The sequence below is a fragment of the Punica granatum genome, chromosome 5 (assembly GCF_007655135.1).
Source record: "Punica granatum isolate Tunisia-2019 chromosome 5, ASM765513v2, whole genome shotgun sequence".
NCBI lineage: Eukaryota > Viridiplantae > Streptophyta > Magnoliopsida > Myrtales > Lythraceae > Punica > Punica granatum.
The window spans coordinates 10,933,160-10,956,451 of record NC_045131.1 but is presented as its reverse complement, the minus strand read 5'-3'; the positions used below and the strand labels follow the sequence as shown (position 1 = coordinate 10,956,451).

Genomic DNA, 23,292 nt, shown 5'->3' with positions numbered 1-23,292 from the left:
TATCAAGGACGGATCGCAAACAGAAAGTACTAGAAGTGCTCCCTGCCATGGTAACTACCATAGAAATATACAAAATAAGTATTATGACACAACAATATTTAATGAGGACTTTATAAATATTGCTCCCACTATTTATATCAAATCAATGACCCTCAACATTGATTCAGAGAATACCATTCTCATAGTAGCTCAAGATCCATATCTCACCAAGCTCTGAGTCAGCGAGGGCTGATTCACCCAGAACTTGCTATTTAGGTAGGGAACTCACTTTCCCAATTGCATCACATGCAACTCTTGATTAGTTGAGTGAATAACTCCTTATTCAAATCTATCTTATAGATCGATGCCCAACTACATGCCTCTGAACTCCTAATCCTATTAGGCTTGCTCAGTTAAGTCCGATCCACTGGTAAACACAACGTCTTACTAGGATAGATAAGGGCATCCTGCGAAGGCAAGGTCTACACACTCATCGATCTTGGTCTTGACGAGCGTTACACGGTGGAAGGATATGGACTTAATATTTTGAGGGATTTTATTAACATTTAATCGATCTCACCATACATTATTATGTAACCATTACATAATAGTCCACACGTATAACTATTATACTAACACAACTAGGACATTGTCCATGTCTAACAGTCATGCACCGCAAATATCAAACATAATCATACCAGTACCAAGCATAAAATCATATTTTATGCTATTATCTACTCAGATTCTAACTAGCTAGTCTCTGATACCAATTGCTAGTTCCACGGGGCGCAACGGAAGCGAAAAAGGAACAGAAATTCAAAATTTCCTACCCGTGAAACTAATTCCAAGACCTACTAGAAGAATAAGAGTAAATAAAAACGTACCTGGAATATTTAAAGTTGTCGACCGAGCGTCCCACGCGTGACGCCTCTACTGGAATCCACACCGACTTTGTCGACGAGTCTTCGAGATCGGCGGTGCTAGCGACCAACACTCGAAAGAAACACTGGTGCGACTCTCGAAATTTATTAGACTTAATTGGACCTAATGAGTTAAACAATTCAACTCAATTATGCCCATTTATATACATACATGTATATCTTATATATTTGTGTATGTAAACGTACACAAACACATGCATACATATATATCTCATCTATATTATATATATATATATTCTGTACCCTTTATATAACAAACAGGAAGGGAAGAAAATTCAAATCCCACCGATGTGGGATTAGAATTACATGGGCTCCCTACATGACATGTGTCTAGGTAAATGGCATCATTTAATTAGCCCATGTGTATGTATAAATGTAGACATATGTATGGCCCATGTGTATAGGTAAATGGCATCATTTAATTAGCCCATGTGTATGTATAAATGTAGACATATGTATGGCCCATGTGTCACCGTATTAATCTTGCATCAATTTGGTCCATTTAATCTAATAAATCGAGTCTAATTAATCGACAAATTTAATCTCATTAAATATCCGATTAATTAGTCGCACCATAAATCATCTAATCTTTATTAGATGATTTTATTGTTTCAAAATATCTCGTCAATTTAGTCGTAGTGTGTGACCCTGTAGGTTCCCAATTACGTTGACAGTAATATCAAAATCTCTATTTCAATATTACAAACAGTGAGTGGCATCTAGCAATGCATCACTGTTACTCAAGTAATCGGAAAGTCAATTTCTCGACGAACCTTGTGACCTCCATTACCGTGTAATATAATCCCTTTGTCCTCTATATCTCTATTGAGCCCAAGGCATGGTCGATGACATCCTTGTATGGCTCAATATCTCTTTTTCTTGGTTTACCGGGTAAGTCTATCAGAACAAATGAGCTCGATATCATTATATCGACTCATTTGGGTATGCATACACTTTTAGACTTAACCACCAAGTGGCCGTGAGATATCGCTCCCGTTTCGTAGGAGGGACAAATCCTATCTTGATCACTCACATTCCTCTCCATGCTCTGTGGTATACCCAATAACTGTCTTTATAACCATCCTGTTACAGTGGCGTTTGACAGTATCAAAGTATATGACATTACATGTAGGAATCTATGGTGACCTCAAGTCAAAGGACCATTACACTATAGTCACTTTGAGATATGCTAATGACAGTCACGTAACAACCCATGTAGCAATCTCATGGCGGATCAGTCCTATACACATTACTCTTAATGTATACATGTGGTGTGATTTGATATCTCCATATCCATGACCTATGAGATTTGATCATCAATCAACACTTACACTAATCTAACCGTATTATCGTTGTCCTAATTAACGATAATACTTTGACTATGGACATTTAGGAATAATGTTCAGTAATTATAGGATCTCACAATCAAGTCACACTTGATGCCTATTGAACCTACTATTCCAAGGACATTATTGTGTAAAATCATATTTAGCGCAATTTACACAATAACAGATATGCCTCGTAATATAATGAAATACATGTCATATTACAGAACTGATGATAGATTGCATCTAGGGCATACACCAATTCCCAACATACATAGCATCCTTGCATGCTCTGAAGAGGAAGCTCGTGTCCGGCGCGCCTCCTGCATTACCACAAATTCGGAAGAGCCCAATCACAATAGGTGTAATTCTTCCCTGTGCTAATTAATCTTTTTTTTTTCTCAGCTTTGAAGGCGAAGTATAGGGGGGGTGGGTTGGCTTTTTACAGTGTTGGTCCTCATGGCAATGTCGACTTTGCAAGGATTTTGGTACAATTCGCAGCCAGCGATCGCTTTGCTTGATAGATCTTCATTGTTGTTTTCTTCCGTCAGTTGCTATAAACAATGAGTCCTAACATCGTTCCTATTCTTGCATAGTAATGTTTCAGGATTCAGATCCTATCTGATTTGTAATAAGATGATGTGTTTCAGTTCATGATTCAGATGTAATCTTATCTAACATATGTTATAATTTAAAACATTTAACGGTTGATGTGCTATCGCAAGATCTAAAGATGATGGATCATAAGAAGGATTATGACGTGGTTGGATTCTCTTGTTTCATTTGGACCAGCCATGATATTGTTCTTTTGTCTTGAAATTGTTGTCCCAATCATGTGATATTGTTAGTTGGCTTAGGGGGTTCAAAACCATTTGCGCACTCGTAACGTCATTTTCGCAACATACATTATGTGGTGTTGAATTAAAATCTAGCTAAAACAATCACCAACCAAGAAAGTATCTGGATGTCCCTTTTTTCCTATTTTTCCGTTAGTTGGTCCCCTTTATCTTCATGTGGGAGATTAATCAAAGGGTCATGAGAACAGCTCACTGATTGAAACATGGATTTCTGAATCGTGCAGATATAAATAAAGTTGTTTATAAGAAAAGGAATGCAATATGGTGACACAAATGCTCGCATGATATCTAAATCAGCTTTCAGGTTCAGTTCTAGTGACAGAACTATTTGTGACCTTTATTAAGTAAATTTAATCTTAAACGCTTTTTGGAAAAAAAAAAAAAGGATTATACTCTGTTTGAGATCAAATCTATAAAAACACCTTTTTCCGTTGCTGATACCAAAGATGGAGTCAGAATTAATTTTATTTCATTGGGGGCAAAACAATAAGCCGCATATATTATTTGTTAAAGTATTCAAAATGTAGGGAAATTTTTGGGCAATGTAGGGCGAAAATTATAGATAGCTATAAATACGAAGGGGCAATGTAAGGGCAAATTTTCCTAATCATAATTCTTAGGGAAAAATACGACCGGTGGTGATAGACACTCAATAATAGTCGCAACTAAGTTAACGAGAGATATGTCATGTCTTTTAAATTTTTAATTTCAAAAATTAGAACTATGTGTTATTCTCTTCTTAGTTAATAAAAAATTATTGTATTATTTATTTTGGAGTCATCTATATCTATTGATTAGATATAATCTTAAACGCTTTTTGAAAAATCATTATATATATAGAGTAAAATGAGAATAAAAATGAAAGTACATTAATGTTCCCTGCTATGATGAATTTCCAGAAGTTGTGAAGGACATGGAAAGGGGGTAGAAGCTTTGCTTGATTACAACTAGAAAAGTAAAAGAGAAGCAAAAGAATTGAGTAAAGTGGACGGATTCCCTATTGATTTATTTAATAATTAATAAGAATATTGTTCTTTTGACCATTTTAATTCTTCTCCTAAAGTGGATCATGGTGTTTCAAATCCGCGATATTCTTTCTGAATACTTTATAGAACTTTCTGATAAGAATCACGATTTAAATTAAACCTTTATATATCATTTTTTTATGTATTATATATGAGGTAATAATGTTTATGCATATATATATATAAATCCAGCATATTCATCTTTAATTTATTCGATCGCGTTGTGCCACTATTTTTTTTTGGTCGGAGTTGTGCCACTATTTGGACCAGCCTTGATTTGATGAGTTCATGCATATCAGGAAGTTGGAGGTATCCTATAATAATAGTAGAGAAAAATACAAGTAAGAAATCAATTATCATATTTTTATATATGTTTACTAATTATTAATATTATATGCATGGAAGCTTACAATATTAAATTTAAATATTGTAAAAGATATTCTATGTAGATGACAAGAGTGTATATATATATATATATATATATATATATCTTAATTTTATAATGTGTTGTTTTTACTCAAAGTGACCATAACAATAATATATATAGTTTTCCACCATCGCAATTCTTGCAATATAGAGGATCAAATGTTATGTTCAATGAATGTATACATATATATTGAGATCGAGCTAGCAAGAAAGAACATGAGCGGCATTGCCCAACTATATTAGCATATCCTGACTTAAGTCGAAGGTGGCATGTCAAAAGACGGATATGAACGCATTGCACCAGATCGACCGATGCGGGGAAGGCGAGAAAGCACCTTTAAGAAGAGATCCTTTAAGACATAAAATAAAATACATGAAATATGTGTCGAACAGATGAGCAAATTTTGACACCGGAAAAAGGCCAAGGGTTTCGAACCTGCGGTGGGCCCCGGGACAATTGCTAATATAGGGTGGGCTGTTTCATGACTTTTTGTAATTAATAAAGTAGGAAAATTGAAAACCCAGCCTGGAAAATTTATGGATGAATATCGGAAATTAAATAAGGTTTGAGAACCGATTCTCATCGATGAAATTTTTTATATTTCTATTTTTTTCTTTCATATTTACTCATTTTTTTGGTGGAATATATTTATTCTCTTTTTGGTTCAGAAACCTTCCTTTGTAATCCAAAAAGGAAAAAAAATCGAATATTAATTGGATAAGTTTTGTGGTGTTAACACCTTGTACATTGGTAATGGTGTTTTTCAACACAGCCCCATGATCCATGCAAAATTACTACCACATTTTGATAGATCCGATGTCAATGAGTCACATGTAATCAAGCTAACACAATTAAATTGGAGATTCGATAAAACTACACAACTACATAGTGTCATTGATTTATACGTAAAAAGTTCATAACAAACCAAATTCTTGACTGTAATGTTCAAGAGCCTCTGAATAAAGCGACTCAAATTTCAACATTTGTCTTTGTTTCACATTAGTGCCAAATAATTGCCAGTGAAGATAACGTAAAATCAGTATATGTGGGAACTTTTAGTCCAGAAATGAGCTCTTTCTCTCATTTTTGGTGGCCAAGATGGGCGTGGATCCTCCTCACACGTCATTCACACGGATTTCTTTCATAGGTTGTTCATACCGTGAACTCAACAATAAGATTGCCTATGATAATACTCTCATTTTGGCTTTCCTTTTTCAAAATTATTTTTTTACTTGGCATTAAAAAGGACCCAATTTGGTTTTTGGATAGACAAAGGACTCGATTTGCAGCTAAAGTGAAAACGGGTCGGTGTCATCTTTTAGAAATTTGAGGCCCCCCATTACCTTTTATTATATTTTGGTTTATTTTATTTTCCCTATTTAAATAGTGCACCATAAATGATAAAATGATAAAGGTGTGGTGTAGCTTCAAAGACAAGACACCCTCCCAACAAAAGAAATATACTCAAACTTCCCACTCCTCTTCACTCCCCTTCATCACACTCCCCTTCTTTCTTCCCAACTCATCTCCCATTCCCTCAAGTCCTAAAATCTCCACAAATTTCTCGAAAATTCCCACGAAAAAACAATTGCATTCAAGGCATCAAATTTGAGCAAAATCTCCGTTCATCGACAGCCCAATTCCTCATTTCTTTTCCTTCCAACTCATCAAGTTGAAGAAAATGGAGAGGTTGATCCTAAGAATGGCAATCTCCCTAATGGCCATCTTCATGATCATACCAAATTCCACCTGCACTCCACCAAAGACAACATCAAAGGTCGACCAAATAGAATGCACAATGTGCTCTGCCTGTGAAAACCCGTGCGGCCAAGTCCTCTCGCCGCCTCCGCCGCCCCCCTCCGCAAGCTCCAACTGCCCCCCACCGCCATCACCTCCGAGCTCCGGCGGCGGTGGTGGCGGATTATACTACTACTCCCCGCCTCCCCCATCCCAACCAACTTACAATCCACCCCCTTACAGCGGCGGCGGTGGCGGAGGAGGGGGAGGGTACTTCCCGCCGCCCAATTACGGGAACTACCCGACCCCGCCGCCGCCGAATCCAATCGTGCCATACTTCCCATATTACTACTACAACCCTCCCCATGCCACAGGGTCCAGCTCCGGCCCCTTGAGGTGCTCTCTGGCGATTTCTTCCATCGTCACCCTGCTTGTAAGCTCACTCTGGTGAGGTGGGTTCAAGAAAAAGGTGAAAAGGGTAAAAGAGAAATCGCCTACTTTGGAATAATGCAGCGGATTATCATCAATGGCAGATCCGAGAAGCGTCAACCATAAGTCAGATCCTGAAGGTGATGATCAAGGGGGAAGAGTCTTGATGAGGTCATTTTGGGAATTTCCAGGAATACCTGAAACATGCAAAGAGCAAGAAAATTAAGTAGCAGCTAAGGAAACATAAGTAAAGTCTCTTGTTCTCTTTCTCCTTTATTTTCCAGAGTGATCTGATGATCTGTCGTTTTGTTGGCAATTTAGTTTACTTAATTGGTTCACATAAAGTGCATTTCTTTATCCTCTGAAAATTGAGTTTATATTTCATAGTAGAGTGATGGGCATTATAATAAATGATCACTAGTTTAGGCAACGAGGAACATTTTGGTTTTTGGCCCATAAAATTGTCTGGTAGTGGTAGGTGTGTCAATGTTGCTCCACCTTGCACCTTCAATGAATCTTTGGTGCCAAAACTGTTCATGAAACCTAATCGCTTTGAGAAAACGTTTTGGTACGCTTGCAAGATATAGTAGCTAGTCATTGAAGAAATAGGCCGACGCGTAAGTACTGTTATGTAGGTGCACAACAGAATTTAACCACGACTTATGGCGCTGCTCCAAAACTGTGTGCTATTAGTGACAAATTATATATACAGTGCAAGAGTTTGAAATTCGTTGAAGTGCCTAATAGATACTTATTTCTTAGTAACGGTAAACTACGTTGGACATGTACAGAATGTTGTGTTGTGTGAACTATGAGAGTGGAGAAATGGGAACAGAAGATTAATTTTCGATAGGTATTGAATATTCATAGGATAGGAATGGGCGCGCCTTCCCTAAGTGAGGTCGATCCATAAACTATAAAATTGGACGGCTGTGATGAGAAGTCCAACTACGTGATTAATTGTTACTCTCTCTTTGTCACATGGACGATAATAATGTGAGCATATATATATATATATGTGTGTATTTACATACATATAGACGCACACCCATAGATATATAGTACAGTTTATTACGTTTATAGATAGGATAGATGGCTCAAACTAATTGGTCCAGTAGCTTCTTTGCGAGAAGCATCTCGGAAGCTCCTTTTTCTGTCACATATATATATATATATATATATATATATAGTTCAGGAACCCATTACATACATACATATATAAGCATAAATAAGCACAAAAAATCAATGTGTAAAATAGAAAAAAGGATATAATAATGTGCTATTCATTGTTCATGCCTAAGATGATGGAATGGATCGACTTACAAATCAGAAAATAATTGAATATGCTATTCCATATTCATGCATGAGATGATGGAATGGATAGACTTACAAATCGTAGTGATTGGACAACTTTAGAGTCCAAAAATATTACAGATCTTTCTTTATTCTCGTATTTGCAACCGACAGTTATGAAAGATACTTGGAAAGTGTAAATATAATCTATTTTTGTCGCGGTCGATTTCATGGGTCAAGACAGTGAGTGAATTTATTGGTTAATTCGTTATCAGGGAATATTAAATTATGCGCGAGGCAGCCCAAAAGGAATGTGTCAATTTCACAAAATAATTTGGATCTCTTTTCTAATTTTATGAATTTAAATAAATAAAATGAGACCACTCGCGAGACATTCCTCTATGGATATGAGGCTGAGGTAAGCCACGTGGAGAAAGTGCAAAATCCCTTTTAATTTGGAAAAAAGGAATAATTATTGAAGTGGAAAGGCCTCTCCTTTTCTTTCTTTTCTTTTCTTTTTTAATTTTTAACTATTATATCCTAAAATTCAATTGGACTCGACATAATATTTACGATAATCAAATCGATCCATTAAAGAAAAAAATTATCTTAATTGTAAATTTTTTATTTATAAGATTTGAATTCGATATATTATTTAAAAACTATAAGCATAAAAAAAACTCATATTCGTTCCTTTTTTGCTTTTTGTTTTGTTCTTTTTCCTTTTGTTCTTTTTTTTTGTTAATATTCTTCCTTCTTTATGTGGGTCTAAATCAATTTAAAAGGCAAAAAAAAAATTGAAAAAGAATTGTGAGGATGGTGGACCGTCAACTCAAAGGCACCGACCCACCTGTATGGATCGACGAGCCCACGTTGACATCCAGCTGTCTTCTTGCCTAATTTGCGTTTCCCTTGCCGTCGCCATTTGCCGGGCGCAACCATTCTCCGAATTACAAATAAGAGTTTGGGTCAGTTGACAAGAAAATATATTTTCGTTCGGTGCGAAGTTTGATATCCGAAAATCTAATTAGACCTCGATTAATTCAATTGAATCAGGTCGGATTCGCCTACTAAGAAATAAAGCTCTCGCAGCATGAATTTTTTACATTTACAAAAATTCGAATCCAAGATTTTACTTGAATAGAATAAGTACTGAATCGCTTAAATTAATTTATGTTGATAAAAAAAATATTTTTTTGCGTATTTCAGATTTAAATGTTGTACGGGAGGATCGTGAAAATAATTTTGAGAACTTGCTAAGCTTTGCAAGGGTGAGCAATTGGGGCCGTTGGGAGGGGATTAATCAGGTTCGAGTTCAAGCTATTATGACCATTAAATAAAATAAAAAAAGATAATTTTAATAAGAAATAATATATATATTTCTTATATTATTTGGAATAAAATGAATTTTATGATTTGCAGCTATGTGCAATAATAAATGAGGGGAAAAGCAGGCAAAAATTAGAGTAGGGGCAATTGAGATGGGCTGCACGTGGTGTTCTCTTCATTAAATAGAACAAAATACATCTGTCATTCCATAGTTAGGATTGTGATGGTGGAAAAACAAGAGCGTCTCTATTCATACGTGTATATATTGTCTCATCCATGGACGTTCAATATAAGGAAATATAGAATTGTCCCAAAAAATTTTTACAAAAAATTAAGTGCCAAATTCTGCAAGTATCGATCCCGACGTGCAAGATAACTTGAAGTTTATGTCGACTTTTTCGAGTTTTAGATTGATCTAGAAAAACTTTTGAAAGTATAAAATTAACTTCAGAGTTATCGGAAACAAACCGAAAGTCACGCGATCATTTTTTTTTAATCCAATCAGTTCTTTGCTCTTATTAAAAACCGAGATCGAATACATAAGAGGAACCCAGCCTTAATGGGCTGCCAACAGTTTCAATCAAAAACTCAATATTCCCATCATTCTGCATCTAACAGCCCATTTCATAGAATGCCAAATGCCTTTCCTCAGAAACCCCTTCCTTATGAACGAACTTCATTTTCTTCTTTCCAAGCGAAGTAGATATAGACTTGCCATAGGAGTTTCAGCAGAATTAACATGAATGGACCTCCCTTTCAGATGCTTAATAGCCCAATCACGCGATCATTCGAGTAGTATGTATCACTATATTACGCCCCATGATAGACATGATCGTTATGTGGCATTATTGAGTCTTTGTTATTTCGAGATTGCAAAGATAAGGAGCTGTATCAGCTAATGATAAGGAGCCGGATCATCATCTACGATATCATAGAAAAGAAAATAATCCGTACTTGACGGATTAACTAAAAGTTATTATATTCTATGGTTCTCATTTCGGAAATCCATGAAGATAATTTTATTTTTGTTATAAATAGAAAATATTCAAGTAAAATATAGGAGTTATTAATTAAAAAAATCAATCATCAGTTCAAAGCAACATATTCTGTTTGATTACGGAGTGAAGTTTAACTCCATTTTATTTTTTTCTCAATTCAATAATATAATAATCATTTTTTCTATTTTTTTTTCAATATAATAATAAATTCTCTCGCGTACTTTTTCTTAATATTATTACAATTAATTTTTCAACACTAAAATTTTTCAACTATTCATTACTTTTCTCTCAATTCAACAGTATAATCATAACTTTTTTATCTTCTTCTTCAATTTAATAATAAATTCTCACATATACTTTTTCTTAACTATCATTACAATCTTACTTAAATATATATAAATATTTGAAATAGAATGGAGTTTAACTCCACTCGATTATCAAATGCCCCCATAATTCACCTGTGATGCTGCTTTGCAGGGTCAATAACACCAAAAAATTATAAATGAGGTCCGAAGCCCCCTTCGTCTTACTTTTGTTTTTCGAAATTGTCAACACTATTGCCATATTTAACTGATTCAACGACAAAGTTGACTACAAATTAGCAATTTCATCAAATAATAAGACTAGTACGGTGGTCTAGTGGTTAAGTATCAAACGCTCCACTTGAACATTACAAGTTCGAACCTCACTGAGGACGTAGAGCTCGCCAATATATAGGTGTATTATGGGATGCGGTGGCCGGCCCATAATACTTGATTCAACGGACCTTTGACTTAATTTACTAGTGTGTTAGTGGAGCTGCGGTGATCAAGTTGGGCTAAAATCTCAGCGAGTTATGGCGAAAGAAACATTATGTGGCGGTTAGGTTTCCTTAGTTGGGGCAGCCACAGCGGGCTAATAACCCGACCTAACCTTTAATTTATCAAAAAAAAAGACTATCCACAGCGGGTGTTTTTACCCTGTCTCTCTTGGTCATGTCGTGTTGCTGCGCCCGTCTCTCTGCAGAGAAACCTAAGAGGGCCATGTGGCGGCCCATGTCAAAAGCTGTTCCATGCAATAGTTTTTACCCCTTTTTTTAAAGAGATTGGCAAAAGAGCCTTGTAGGGCCTATTATTCTAACCACGTGGCATGCAACGGACCACACAATTACTTTTTTTTTCTGCTTATAAAAATTTGTGAGGCTTTTAAAACTATCGGAAAAAGTGTGAGATCACAATAGAAACTCAATCAGATGACGACCATTGGAATTCCGAATTTTTCTCTTTTTCTCGTGGGTGCCTCTCATTTATACGGCGACTATATGATAAAAATTCAACCCACTTTAGAGACTCACGAAGTCTCCCCGTTGGAGATAATCTTAACTCCCCCACTCACGCACTTTTCACACACTTCTTCTTCCTCCTTCAGACTCTCAATTGTAACCTCTATTATTCTCTCATTTTTATGCGTGTGAAATATTTGAAGTTTCAATCATCTTTTTTTTTTCTTTTTTCCTTATTCTAATTATAAAATTTTTAACAAATATCAAAATTACAAGCTAACCAAAATATAATCACACATTCTAAGAATAACATTAGAGTATTTATTATCTCATCCGTGCATAGCATGAATGAATCTCTAGTGAGCACAAAACCACACCTTTTTTTTTGTCAAGTACAAGAAGACACATATATACATCTCTTTCTACATAACCCATGTAGTAACATACTATTGACACCCAATTTCGGATTTTCCGAAATGAAGTGTTAATTAAGTCCCGATCAATGAAATTGAGTTGGAGCCTTGCCAATATCAGGCCAAATTAGTCTGCCTACTCGAGTTATAAATAGAGGTCCATGGAACTCAAGGACACGACACAACATACCCCTAATCCTCTACAGCAATCTCTGACATTTCAACATTAGGATTTTCTGGCCTTTAATTTTAGATTCTGGGTTTCCAACAAGGATTCTGTTTCTTCCGACAAGTACAATTTTTTTTTTTGGTAAACCGTTTTACTTATTAAAGCATCTTTCGTCCAATCCCCCACAATTTTAAATGATTGCATTCGCTCTATTTCCCTTCTCTCTTTTGAATTTTCACAAGCACTAAACTCCTTTGGTATGGCAAGGCTTCGATCACTACTTTCATTTGATTAGAATTTGAGGTTTCAAATTCATTCAATCACTCTTGAGACTTTTGTTTCCGACACACCTGTATCACGTGCCCCACGTCACAGTTTTTAAGCACGCACATAGAAAGCAGCTAAATCGAGCAGTGGGATTTTATGGTTATCAGCAATCATTCATAATCTAAGTTCCGGCAGCAAATTTACAAGCACCATGTAGCTAAAGAGCTTCTTCTATGCATATATGACCACAAACAACCCGATTGAGGATGATGTCCGACAAATCAAACACGAGTAGTACTCATCCTTATGGTCGTGCAGACTGGTAATCCTTCCCAATACGTGAGGAACTCCTCCAAAGGTCCAACCTATACATGAAATCAGTTCGATGTATTCCATTGTTCATCTTGGATCTGGCCTCTCAAAAGGTCTGAGTTTCGAGATCATCCAAAGCCCACCGTATTACATGGGCTGGGCTGGGCCATCTTAAGGTTCAGAACTCGTCAGTACCCCATTTGCATGACAAAATATCTATATCCCGAATAGATGGACCGAGATAATCTCGGACTTCGCCCTAGTAGTCCCCACGACCCGCTTGAACACCCTGCAAATGGCAGTATGGGGGAATACGAATATCTATTCATAGCTCTCAGTAAATGGTATATCCTAGATGCTCCTCTGCATCCCGACCGAACCAATGGCCACGATTTACTATTGCAGCTCTTCTTCTAGTACTCATTCATAACGACATATGTTGTAGCGAACCCGACTCCACATGCGAAGGAGAAGTTCAATTGTCAGCGAATCGATGTTCTGATCATCACAAAAATCATCGAACGGTTGTCGACTCCCATTTACAGATTCTACCGGACATTCCTTAGCAAGTACAGAGAAGAGAGACCTATCCTGACCTAAGCTCACACCCCGTCATCACCGGAAGCATGTAACACAAAAAGGCATTAATTAAACTAATAATAAATAAATAAATAATTTATACCCTAAAGTTTATTAAGACAAAAAGCACATGACCCACTACTACGGAAATAAAAGGGACAAATTTGATTACCCAAAAAAAAAAAGGGGACAAAAATTTTCGATACTAATTACGTTAATTACTGATAATAATAATAATAATTTATAAATAATAATCACTCTCCACCTTCTTACACTTTGATCATCTCCGGAACCCCCAAAGAAAAAAAGAGAGAAATACAAAAAACGATGTTAGTCAAAACTCTGATCTGATCTCACGAGGAACAGGTGACAGTCAACCCTGTCACTGTAAAACACATCATCACTGACATAATATAATTAATTAATTAATAATATTATTATTAAACCTAAAAAAACCCTAATTAAGGGAAATTAATGTGTTTTCCCTTTTCGCTTAGGCGTAGACAGAGCCGTAAGAGAGCGCCATTAATAGAACAGCCGCCTGCTCTTCCTCCCCTAGCTGCTGCTGCTTCCTCTGCCTCTCCACGCTCGACCTCTGCATCATCACTTCCCTCCCCAGAGCCATCAGCCTCTGCTTCAGCGAATCCCCCAGCTTGCTCGACGGGCTGCTGCCGTTGTTGCTCTTCTTGGGTTTCTTCTCTTCGGCTGCCCCGCCGCCGAGTATCGCCCGCCTCTTCTTCCGGCTCCTGATCCCGCACGCATTGCACAGTGACTGCAAGGGTAAAACCGGAGATCGCATCGGTTAATCAAGTTTACATCTTTTGCGGTGATTAAAACATTAAGGACGAGGGGATCCGTTAATTTTACCTTAGGGCCGGCGGGGCCGCCTCGCCAGAGAGGGGTCTTGGTGGTCCCGCAATCGGCGCAGGTCTTCTTCGGCTCCGCAGCCTGGCTCTCCTCAGACGAGATCCCGCTTAAGGACTCCGACCCCTGTTCAATCAGAAACCAAACTCGATCAGTTCGAATCGTGACCGTCGACAATAAGAGATGAACTGATCGCAGTGAGCAACCAGATCAGGCGACACCGGTACAAAGATCGAGTATGGGAGGGGGGTGATCACTCACTTTGTCGCTCGAATCATACATTTCTACGGTCGACATCGAAGATCTGAGAGTGACCCAGGTGGGGGGAAAGGGGGTTGTTGATCCGCTCGGGCCAGAAATGGAAAAATGGGCAGCGCCAGATCACGATCACAGGAATGAATCGAAACAAAACCAGAGGAAGAGGAGGAGGAGGAGGAGGAGAACAGAGGGGCAACTGAGGGGGATCAAGGAGTGGAAGGTGGAAGCGAGGCGGTAGACGAAGAAAGAACAGAGCAGAGGTGCGAGTGAGTGACGGATATGCTAAATAGCAGGTGGTGGTGGGGGAGGACAGAACAGATCGCGAAGCGGGAAACCAAAAATTGAAGCGCCAAAGGAGAGAGAGTAGAGAGAGAAACGGACTCTGATTTATGTTTGGGGGGGGGGGGGGGGGGGGGAGTTTGAATTAAGGAAGTGGGCAATGGCGTACCGCTACAAGAAAACCTAAAACGAAACCGACATTCAGAGAGAGACAGAGAGAGAGAGTGAAAGGAGCAGAGCAGAGACTAGAGAGAGAGAGAGAGAGAGGCAGTGCGGAGGAATCGAACCGACAATAGCAAAAAAGCAAGAAGCTTTATGAACGATGTTGTTTTTGGTGTTTGGGGGGGGGGGGGGGGGGGGGGGGACGCGAAACCCTATCTCTGGCGATGGCGTATTTACGGAAATGCCATCGTCTTAGGGAAAACGAAAGCACACACATGTTGGGTTTTGTTGGCAGGCGGCCGCCCCCGCCAGAAAGATTTTGCCCTTTCCTTTCTCACTCCCTCCGAACTGAACCTGAAAATTTTGGTATCCTTTTGCCCCAAAAATTGACCACAAAAACGTCGCCATTGACAGTGTCCCGATGCTGCCCTAAAACAGCAAAAAAACGTAATTGTTTTGGAGTGAGTGAGTGATTTTTACTGTTACGTGGGTGAATCTGAATCCAATTTCACCGTCCCGATTGAGAGATATTGATCGATCTTTCTCGGTCGATACATAGAGGGATGCTACCATTAGTATGTCTACCGTATTTTCTTGTGTAGTTTTTTTCTGGGAGAATTCTTCCCATGCCTTTTTTTTTTCCCCCTGCAATTTTTCGTTCGTCGAGCATTATGTACTTTGATTTGTCAATTCTCAGCGATGATATGATCACTTTGCTTGTCGAAGCAGCACTGCCATTGGGTGCATATACACGAGCTTTTCGTGTTGATCCCCAAAGTCCAACACTATTCCTTCCCCTGTCCAAATCTTTGTCTCAAATCTTTTGATTGATGATTCATCTCTCATCATTTCGTGATGTCATTTTCCATTTCTACAGTGGCTCAATCAGCAAAAACTGTGAGGTGTAACCACAATCGTTTACAGACTGTCCCGTTTATTTTCAAAAAATTTAATTTTAACTTTAACTTTAATTTAACACACTATACAATAAAAATATACGTTTCTCAAGTCAAATTTATAACTACATCTCATTTGTCATTTTCCACAATCAAAATCAAAATTAAAGTAACTTTAACTCTGAATCAAAACGGTCCTTAACTTTATAGATTTAGAGTCGCACAAGTCGTGGCACTATTGAAGTGCTGTTCGATGAAAATATCACCCAGAAAAATATGGTATTCACACAAACCATTCAAGATCACAGTTTCGATTTTCTCCGCATTTCAACTTCAGAGGTAGATGTTATAATTTTCTCAAATCACGAACGTTGATGAGAAGCTTTGCTGACTGACTCTCCGATCATAGTGCCGCTACGAAAATACATAATTGTAAGGATGCCAGTGGACGTACGATTATTGTCGTTCTTCCCAGTTTAATTTTTAGTGTGGAAACAAGGGACAAGAAATGTTTGTACTTGGATAAACAAATAAACAAATAAACATTTTCCACCCCCAACAATAAGGAATGCTCATGAATTTAATACAAAAATAAAAAATAAAGCGAAATAAAATGACATATAAATTATATCGGTGAGAATTCAACACAAAATCTCTTGATTCTAAGTCCTCACTTTATGTTACTACATCAAAATCTCCCCGTCAACTAATTATCAATAATCGCAAGGGATCACAAACTTGCAAAAAGGCAAAGAGAGCTGAGTGGTCTTCGATTGCCCAAGTCTGCTCCCTCAAAGCCACATCCCGAAATTGTTCAAAAGATAAACAAGCTTCATGTCCCTCTCATAAGTAGGGGTGTAAATGAGTGGAGCCGAGTCCGAATATACTAGGCTTGAGATCGGCTCGTTTATTAGTTCACAAGTTCGGGCCAGAGCTTGAGCTTGCGCGAGCCTAACTCTTCGAGTTTACGCTTGGCTCGTTGTATTTAGCGAAGGCTCAACTGGACTCGTATAAGCTCGTCATGCCAACAGAGCTCCACTCGTATAAGGCTTGTGAGATCAAGCTCATATACTCGAGCTCTCACGGGCTTGGTTTGGATATGAGCTTGTATTGGACTACCATAATAACTCATAATATAGATATATACATATGACTTATAAGAATATATATATACATATATATATATATATAAAGCTCGTTTAGGCTCGCGAGCTCCACGAGCCGAATACCATTGAACTCGGCTCGGCTGGGCTCGTTTAACTAACGAGGTATAGCCGAGCCGGATTTGAGCTTTATAAGAGCGAGCCAAATTTGAGCTTTCATTGAGTTGAACCCTAACCATTTGCAAATGTCTCGGATCGTTCACATTCGTTACTTTTAACCACCATTAATCTCAGTTCGATTAAGATTACGGTTAGGATTACGAGTACGATTAGGATTAACCACGTAACTAGTGAGACCTTTCCATGGAAAAGGACACACAAGAAAAGCAAAAAAGGTTGCAATCATAGCTATATTGTGAAGGATCGAGGGAGGCTGAATTCCGAAAGAGCTGGTGGCTGGCTATAAGCTATTCCGTGTGGCTTAATTTTGTGTGGTGGAGGACATCATAAGAAGTCGGAGCAATTTGATTTTGGGGAAAAAAGAAGAAAAAAATAAGGCGAGGTTTTCAAAAAGAAGATGTGAAAATTTGAAATGATCATACTTGATAATGATGTGATGAAAAAGAATTAGGCATTATAGTCAAAAATAAATTATGATAATCATTCAAGCGATAAACATTGATTTTCTATTTGTTACCCAAAAAAAAAAAAGATGGAATGAGCTGGGGATTGCGATGAGACAAAATTTGATAGATATTAGGAGATGGTGTCCGAAAGTGAAAGCTCTTTAGGGGCTTTTTGGATGCTTTCAATAACCGACGAGGGAGAACGAAGGACCACTTATGATAATATTGTTTGGTTCGTTAATAATTTTTCTCCATACCCATATTGCCCCCAAACTTTCACTTTTTTCCCTTTTTACCCCTCCCGGGGCTCTTTGTCCGAAAGTTGTCTCGTGGATATAAATGAGGGTATATGTGGTATTTTGTTTTTGGTGGAGAAAATCATATATATGTATAACTTGTCTGTTTTCGGAGTACGCTGGGAATAGTACAATTCGAATTCCATATTCTCGCGATCATGATTCGTTTTCCTTTATTTTTAATTATATTTTTAATACATTCATTTTACTTATAATATATTTTATTCAACTTTCGATGAATAAACATTGTTTAACATTGTTATTTCGTCATATTAAGCAAATACATTATTAACGATGAAGTAAATAGTAAAATTATACATTGTTTAACGCTGGAGAAAATAATAATCTATAAAATAATATATTAATATATACGTTTCTTTGACGATGAAGTAAAAAAAATATCAATATTTATGTTTATTTTTCTATAATTTTACAATAAATTAGTTTTCATGAATTTCGTTGTAAAATTGATTGGTGGTATACTCGATCAAGCGGGTGATTTTTTCACGTACTACACATTCCATTTTACTGTTCCAAGGCAAATGTTTGGATCTATTATGACATAATCTTTTAGGATTTAGGATAGTATCAGTACATACGGATTCTATCTACTCATACTTACATTTTTTTAATATATATTTTACTGAAAAAAATAACAGACTTTATTTGATTTTGTCACATTTACTCAGTTAAACGTTAAGTATGTATAAATTTTAAATTATTTTCCATAAATTATAAAATGTGATTTTTTTTATTGCTTACCAAGCACGTGCTAACTCTGAAGTTATTCAAGAAGAATGATTACTAGCTTCATTAATTGCTTCAATTTAATTTTCATCAACTACATAATATTAATTATTCTTTTAATTTAAAATGATTAATTTCACAAAAATTTTCCTCATTAACTATCATATATTAGCTTAAATGTCACAATAAAAAAATTTCATAATAACATCATTAATGATCGTGCGTAGCACGGATCATCATCCTACTGTTAAGATATATTGGATTCCTATAACTTCCTTTCCATAAGGAAAATGTCTTTGATCCAAAGACATGTTTAAATATAATGGATCTTCGCCCCATATTCTATGTTCAGACAAATATAGCTCTTCGAGCGTTATATGTCCCAAAATATATGAAAAATAATATAGGTGATTATAAATTGAAAATTGGGACATATCTTAGTTATGCTTCTCAAGAAGGCGTAAAGTGAAATCACTTTAAAAGTGATTCCAGGATGCATGCACGTAAAAATTCATTAATTAAATAGTAGTAAAATAGTTTAATATTAAGTAAATTACATGTAAGAAATTAATTTGGATAAATTATTTTAATTGATAGTAAAATACTAAAAAAATATACTGGTTTCGGAGAATTTTTACTTGTATTGTTAGTAAATATTTCCTCGGTGGAAGATCAAAGATCGCTGAGGGAAAAAGAGAAAAAAAAATTAAATCCTTAATTAATTTATATTTCCTTTGTGGCTTTCAAAAATGAAAAAAAATTAAGTTGTTTTTGCTTTACGGCGCCCGAATAATTTATTGAAGGGCAGGGCACGGACTGGCATTTTCCTCTCAGGCACTGTCCCTTTGTATGTTTTCCCTTCTTTTTTTTTTAATAATAATTTAATCAATGGGACGAGTGATGTTTGACTCCGCCGCAGTCATAATGAAAGCTGTAATTCGAAATTTGTTTCACTTATTTATTTCTAATATGATCTTGGTCACCACGACGCGGACTCCCTCACCCGTTGGATGCACAGTGTCCCGTGGGGCCCACGTGCATCTAACGGTGAAAAATCTGCGTCTCGGTGACCCCAGTTCATATTAGTCAGACCGTCACTTATTTATTATTTGTCAGGGACTCCCCAAGTACACATCAATAAAATAATAAATTTATAAAAAATAGAAATCGGTAAATAAATAGAAAATTCAGATCAAGGGAGGGATTCCGTCCCGTCCCTTCCTATGATAGATCAATCTCTATGTGTCTTTCAATATTCAATTGTTGTTTTTGTCTTCTTCTCCCATGATCACAAGGTCACATTGTCTAATGGTGAAGAGTAATCTGCGGTCGGAAGGGTATAGCTTTTCTCGGATTATAAAGTACTTCCAGTAGAATTCGACCTTCTATACTAAAGATTCGAACTCTCTAATGGTGTAGCTCGCCCCGCACCTTATTTCATGGTGCGTTTCCGTTTTCTCTTAGTATGGACGAAGAACTGGATCTTCTTTTATTTTCACATAACATATGCAAGGATCCAACCATTTATGAATCGGTCATCACTTCGCACCTTACCTTGCAATCCAATACATGCAACCCGATTATCATCTCGTGCCATTGTGTGGGAGCCTGACGAAGTAATCAGGCAACTCGGTGCTCACCGGACCATTGGATCTTTGCGGTGCTGTCCGCCTGTGTCCGTCTTATCGGTGTCCGAAATGCCGGAAGACAACGCAGAACGGGCTTTCACGGCCCTCCTCAAATCCATATTGGGCCGAAATGTGGGCCCACTTGTTTCGTGCTGCAGTATACCCAGGTCCATGTATCGTTTATAGCCCAATTGACCCTCCCAAATTGTTCGCCTTTTCCTTTTTCTGTTGTGCGCCCCGGTACTCGGTAGCCCAATGGGTCTCGATTAATTTAGTTCGAGTAATGTCGGTCCTCTAAGGGATAAAACTCTCTCAACGTGAATTTGTTCACCTTTCCTTTGGTAGCCCAATTTCTTGTTTTCTGATAACAAAGTTATCACTACCTTGAAAAATGAAGTTTACCCCGAGTTCAAATTATGTGCATAATCAAAAGAGAGTGTAGTGTAGTTACGCATGCCATTGTATGATAATCAAGAGATTTCGGATTCGATACTTAGTGGGATTATCTTTATCCCTTTATTAATTATTAGGATATATATTTCATTGCACTAACTCAAGGAAGTGCTTCGGTTTTGCGAAGTTAGTGAGGGTTTGGACTGTGAGCAATTGTGCTAGATGGAGAATGTGGGATTCTCTGACGTTGGTGCCGATGAGTTGTGCTTCTTGGATCTCCTGTTTGTCGAATAATAAGCAACGAATGTTGATATAAGAATAAAGGAACTTGGGATTAAACCGAAGGATCCAAAAACAAATATATGAACATATTTCATTAACAGTCAACTGATCTACCAAAATTTACATGATAAACAACCTGAGTTCCACGGCAGATCAATGCCTAGTGTAGTACTGTTAGCTGTAAATGTTCAAAGACTAGAGGTACTAATATGACCAAAAAACACTGGCCGGATGGAAAAGACGAATCCGCGAGCCCTTCAGAATTTCAACTTGTTTTTCCTTCCCAGTTTCGAGAAGATATAAGCGAGCACTGCGAAGAAGGAAGCGATGGAGCACATGATCCACGAAAGGAACAGCAGCACCCAATCAATGGCCTTCCTCTTGGGCAAGTGGGTCCGGTCCGACTGGATCAGCGCGCGGTAGATTGCCTCAGCCAAGGCAAAGGCCGTGACAGGGTCTGATTCCTCGGGCAAGATCCCCCAGATGCTCGCAGATCCTGATTCTTGCTTATATTCGATCCTCTGGAGCTAGCTTGTCTCCATGGGTCAATATCAGCAGAGGGTTCTCACCTGCACCATTATGAGTAAAGCCCGTATGAACATGTAAGCGACGTTTTGTAGTATTACAAGTTCCTATTTAATCTCGGACATTGTTGTGGCACATGAATACAAACCATAATCAGACCTGGAAAATTGCAGCTCGAGTTTTGAGTGAATCACTGCTCGGGCACACAATGCGGTATGATCGCGAGGGTCGTTAAAGCAAAGATCTACTTGATCATAAAATACTACAAAAGAAGGCATATACGTCGAACTTGAGGCGATGGCTATATGGATTGAATCGCCAGAAGAGGTCTTATTGGATTTCCTGATGGCAGGGCAATGGAAGAGCTCTGCTGTGGCCTCCAAAGCCTTCGCATCACAAGCCTTGAGGGAGCTGTAAATCGCCGAGGCGTTGGCCACCACCAAAACACAATTGACCTGTCTCGTGTTAAATCTGGCTGACGACAATGGCGGCATGCTTCCGTCCCTTACAAGCTCCTCACCATCCCCTGGTCTCAGGCAAGGCTGGTAATGCCGGACCCCGCAACTCATCCACCCCCTGACCTCTTCGAGCCCCTCGATCGTCCGGTCCATGTCCAGTCCCCTGCTGTTGTATACACAGAATCCGCTCCGTGTCGACCGAAGCACGTTGTGCTCCTCCAAGAACACCGAAGTCTGCCTCGATGATCCATCTGCATCCCAAAAGTGATTGTCAGCTTTTCTCCAAGGAATGCTAGAGCATAGAAATTGCAACATCCTTACTGGAAGTCTGAGCAAAGGGGATAAGGCCGGCACGCCCAAGCACGCTGCACATCAAGTTCACGAGGGAGCTCTTCCAGGTCCCGGAGAGCCCCACCAGCAGCACCGTCACGACAGGCGGGATCACCATATCCTCCTTCCTCACTCCGCCAGTGGGCAGCCACAGGTCCCCAGCCCTGTACACCATAAGCTTGTGCCTCAGCTCGTCGAGCCCCTTGGGAGCCACGAGGGCCAGCCTCTCCATCTCGCGGAGGACCCTCAGCCTGGACGTAAGGCCCAAGAGGGACCCGTGATCGGGAGTTAGACCCTGGCGGCTCTATTTCCCGGAGGAGAATTCTTCCAGGGATCACCATATCCTCCTTCCTCACTCCGCCAGTGGGCAGCCACAGGTCCCCGGCCCTGTACACCATAAGCTTGTGCCTCAGCTCGTCGAGCCCCTTGGGAGCCACGAGGGCCAGCCTCTCCATCTCGCGGAGGACCCTCAGCCTGGACGTAAGGCCCAAGAGGGACCCGTGATCGGGAGTTAGACCCTGGCGGCTCCATTTCCCGGAGGAGAGTTCTTCCAGGGATCTCCACCAGCAGAAGGGGGAGGTTGTCAGGTCGGTGTCGTCGTCCTCGCGGATTCCTTCCGATCTCATTTAGTTGTATGGGATGGAATGTTGCAGTTGAAGAAGGGTGGGGGGAAGGTAGTGAAGGTTTAGGATAAAGGATAAAACAATGGAAGATGGCGGGGTTCCAGTCCAGTGTCTGAAATGAACGTTTGGTTTTGGAAGGGAAGGCAGTTGGTTTGGTTGGTGAGGAGGAGATTTATTGCCTTAATTGGCGATAGATGCTGCTGGTGGGTCGGTGGCTCCTGAAGAGACAGCTACCGATTTATAGAGATTGGATAAGTCACTTTAGTACCGATGTGAATTGGTTCAGGTGATTCAGCACCCCTTCTTCGTAAGAAAAGTCTCTGGTTAGAATCTTGAGAATGAAGAAAATTCAAAGAACCGACTCGACTCGAATTTAGATTAGTCAAGGTCCACTGTGATTTCGAATACCCAGCGGTGTAAACCCAAAGATAAATCACATTGGTAATTAGCGCTTCACCGAAGGGAAATTCTATGATTCGGT

General features: G+C 38.6%; 3 protein-coding genes across 3 annotated transcripts; 1 reads left to right on the top strand and 2 right to left on the bottom strand.

The window, feature by feature from the left end:
- The first annotated feature begins 5,964 nt into the window (after window positions 1-5,964).
- On the top strand, window positions 5,965-7,088 carry LOC116206877 (proline-rich antigen homolog). Its single transcript, XM_031539704.1, has one exon. It carries the CDS (start codon window positions 6,236-6,238, stop codon window positions 6,740-6,742), a length of 507 nt encoding a protein of 168 aa, XP_031395564.1. The 5' UTR covers window positions 5,965-6,235; the 3' UTR covers window positions 6,743-7,088.
- Window positions 7,089-13,537: 6,449 nt separating this feature from the next.
- LOC116206714 (GATA transcription factor 16-like) lies at window positions 13,538-15,043 on the bottom strand. The gene is made up of 3 exons (XM_031539509.1): window positions 14,467-15,043; window positions 14,209-14,331; window positions 13,538-14,113 (listed from the first exon to the last, which is right to left on the bottom strand). The coding sequence occupies exons 1-3, from the start codon at window positions 14,500-14,502 to the stop codon at window positions 13,835-13,837; spliced, it is 438 nt and encodes a 145-aa protein (XP_031395369.1). The 5' UTR covers window positions 14,503-15,043; the 3' UTR covers window positions 13,538-13,834.
- Window positions 15,044-20,942: 5,899 nt separating this feature from the next.
- On the bottom strand, window positions 20,943-23,005 carry LOC116206950. The gene is made up of 3 exons (XM_031539788.1): window positions 22,180-23,005; window positions 21,560-22,109; window positions 20,943-21,444 (listed from the first exon to the last, which is right to left on the bottom strand). The coding sequence occupies exons 1-3, from the start codon at window positions 22,418-22,420 to the stop codon at window positions 21,441-21,443; spliced, it is 795 nt and encodes a 264-aa protein (XP_031395648.1). The 5' UTR covers window positions 22,421-23,005; the 3' UTR covers window positions 20,943-21,440.
- Window positions 23,006-23,292: the final 287 nt, after the last annotated feature.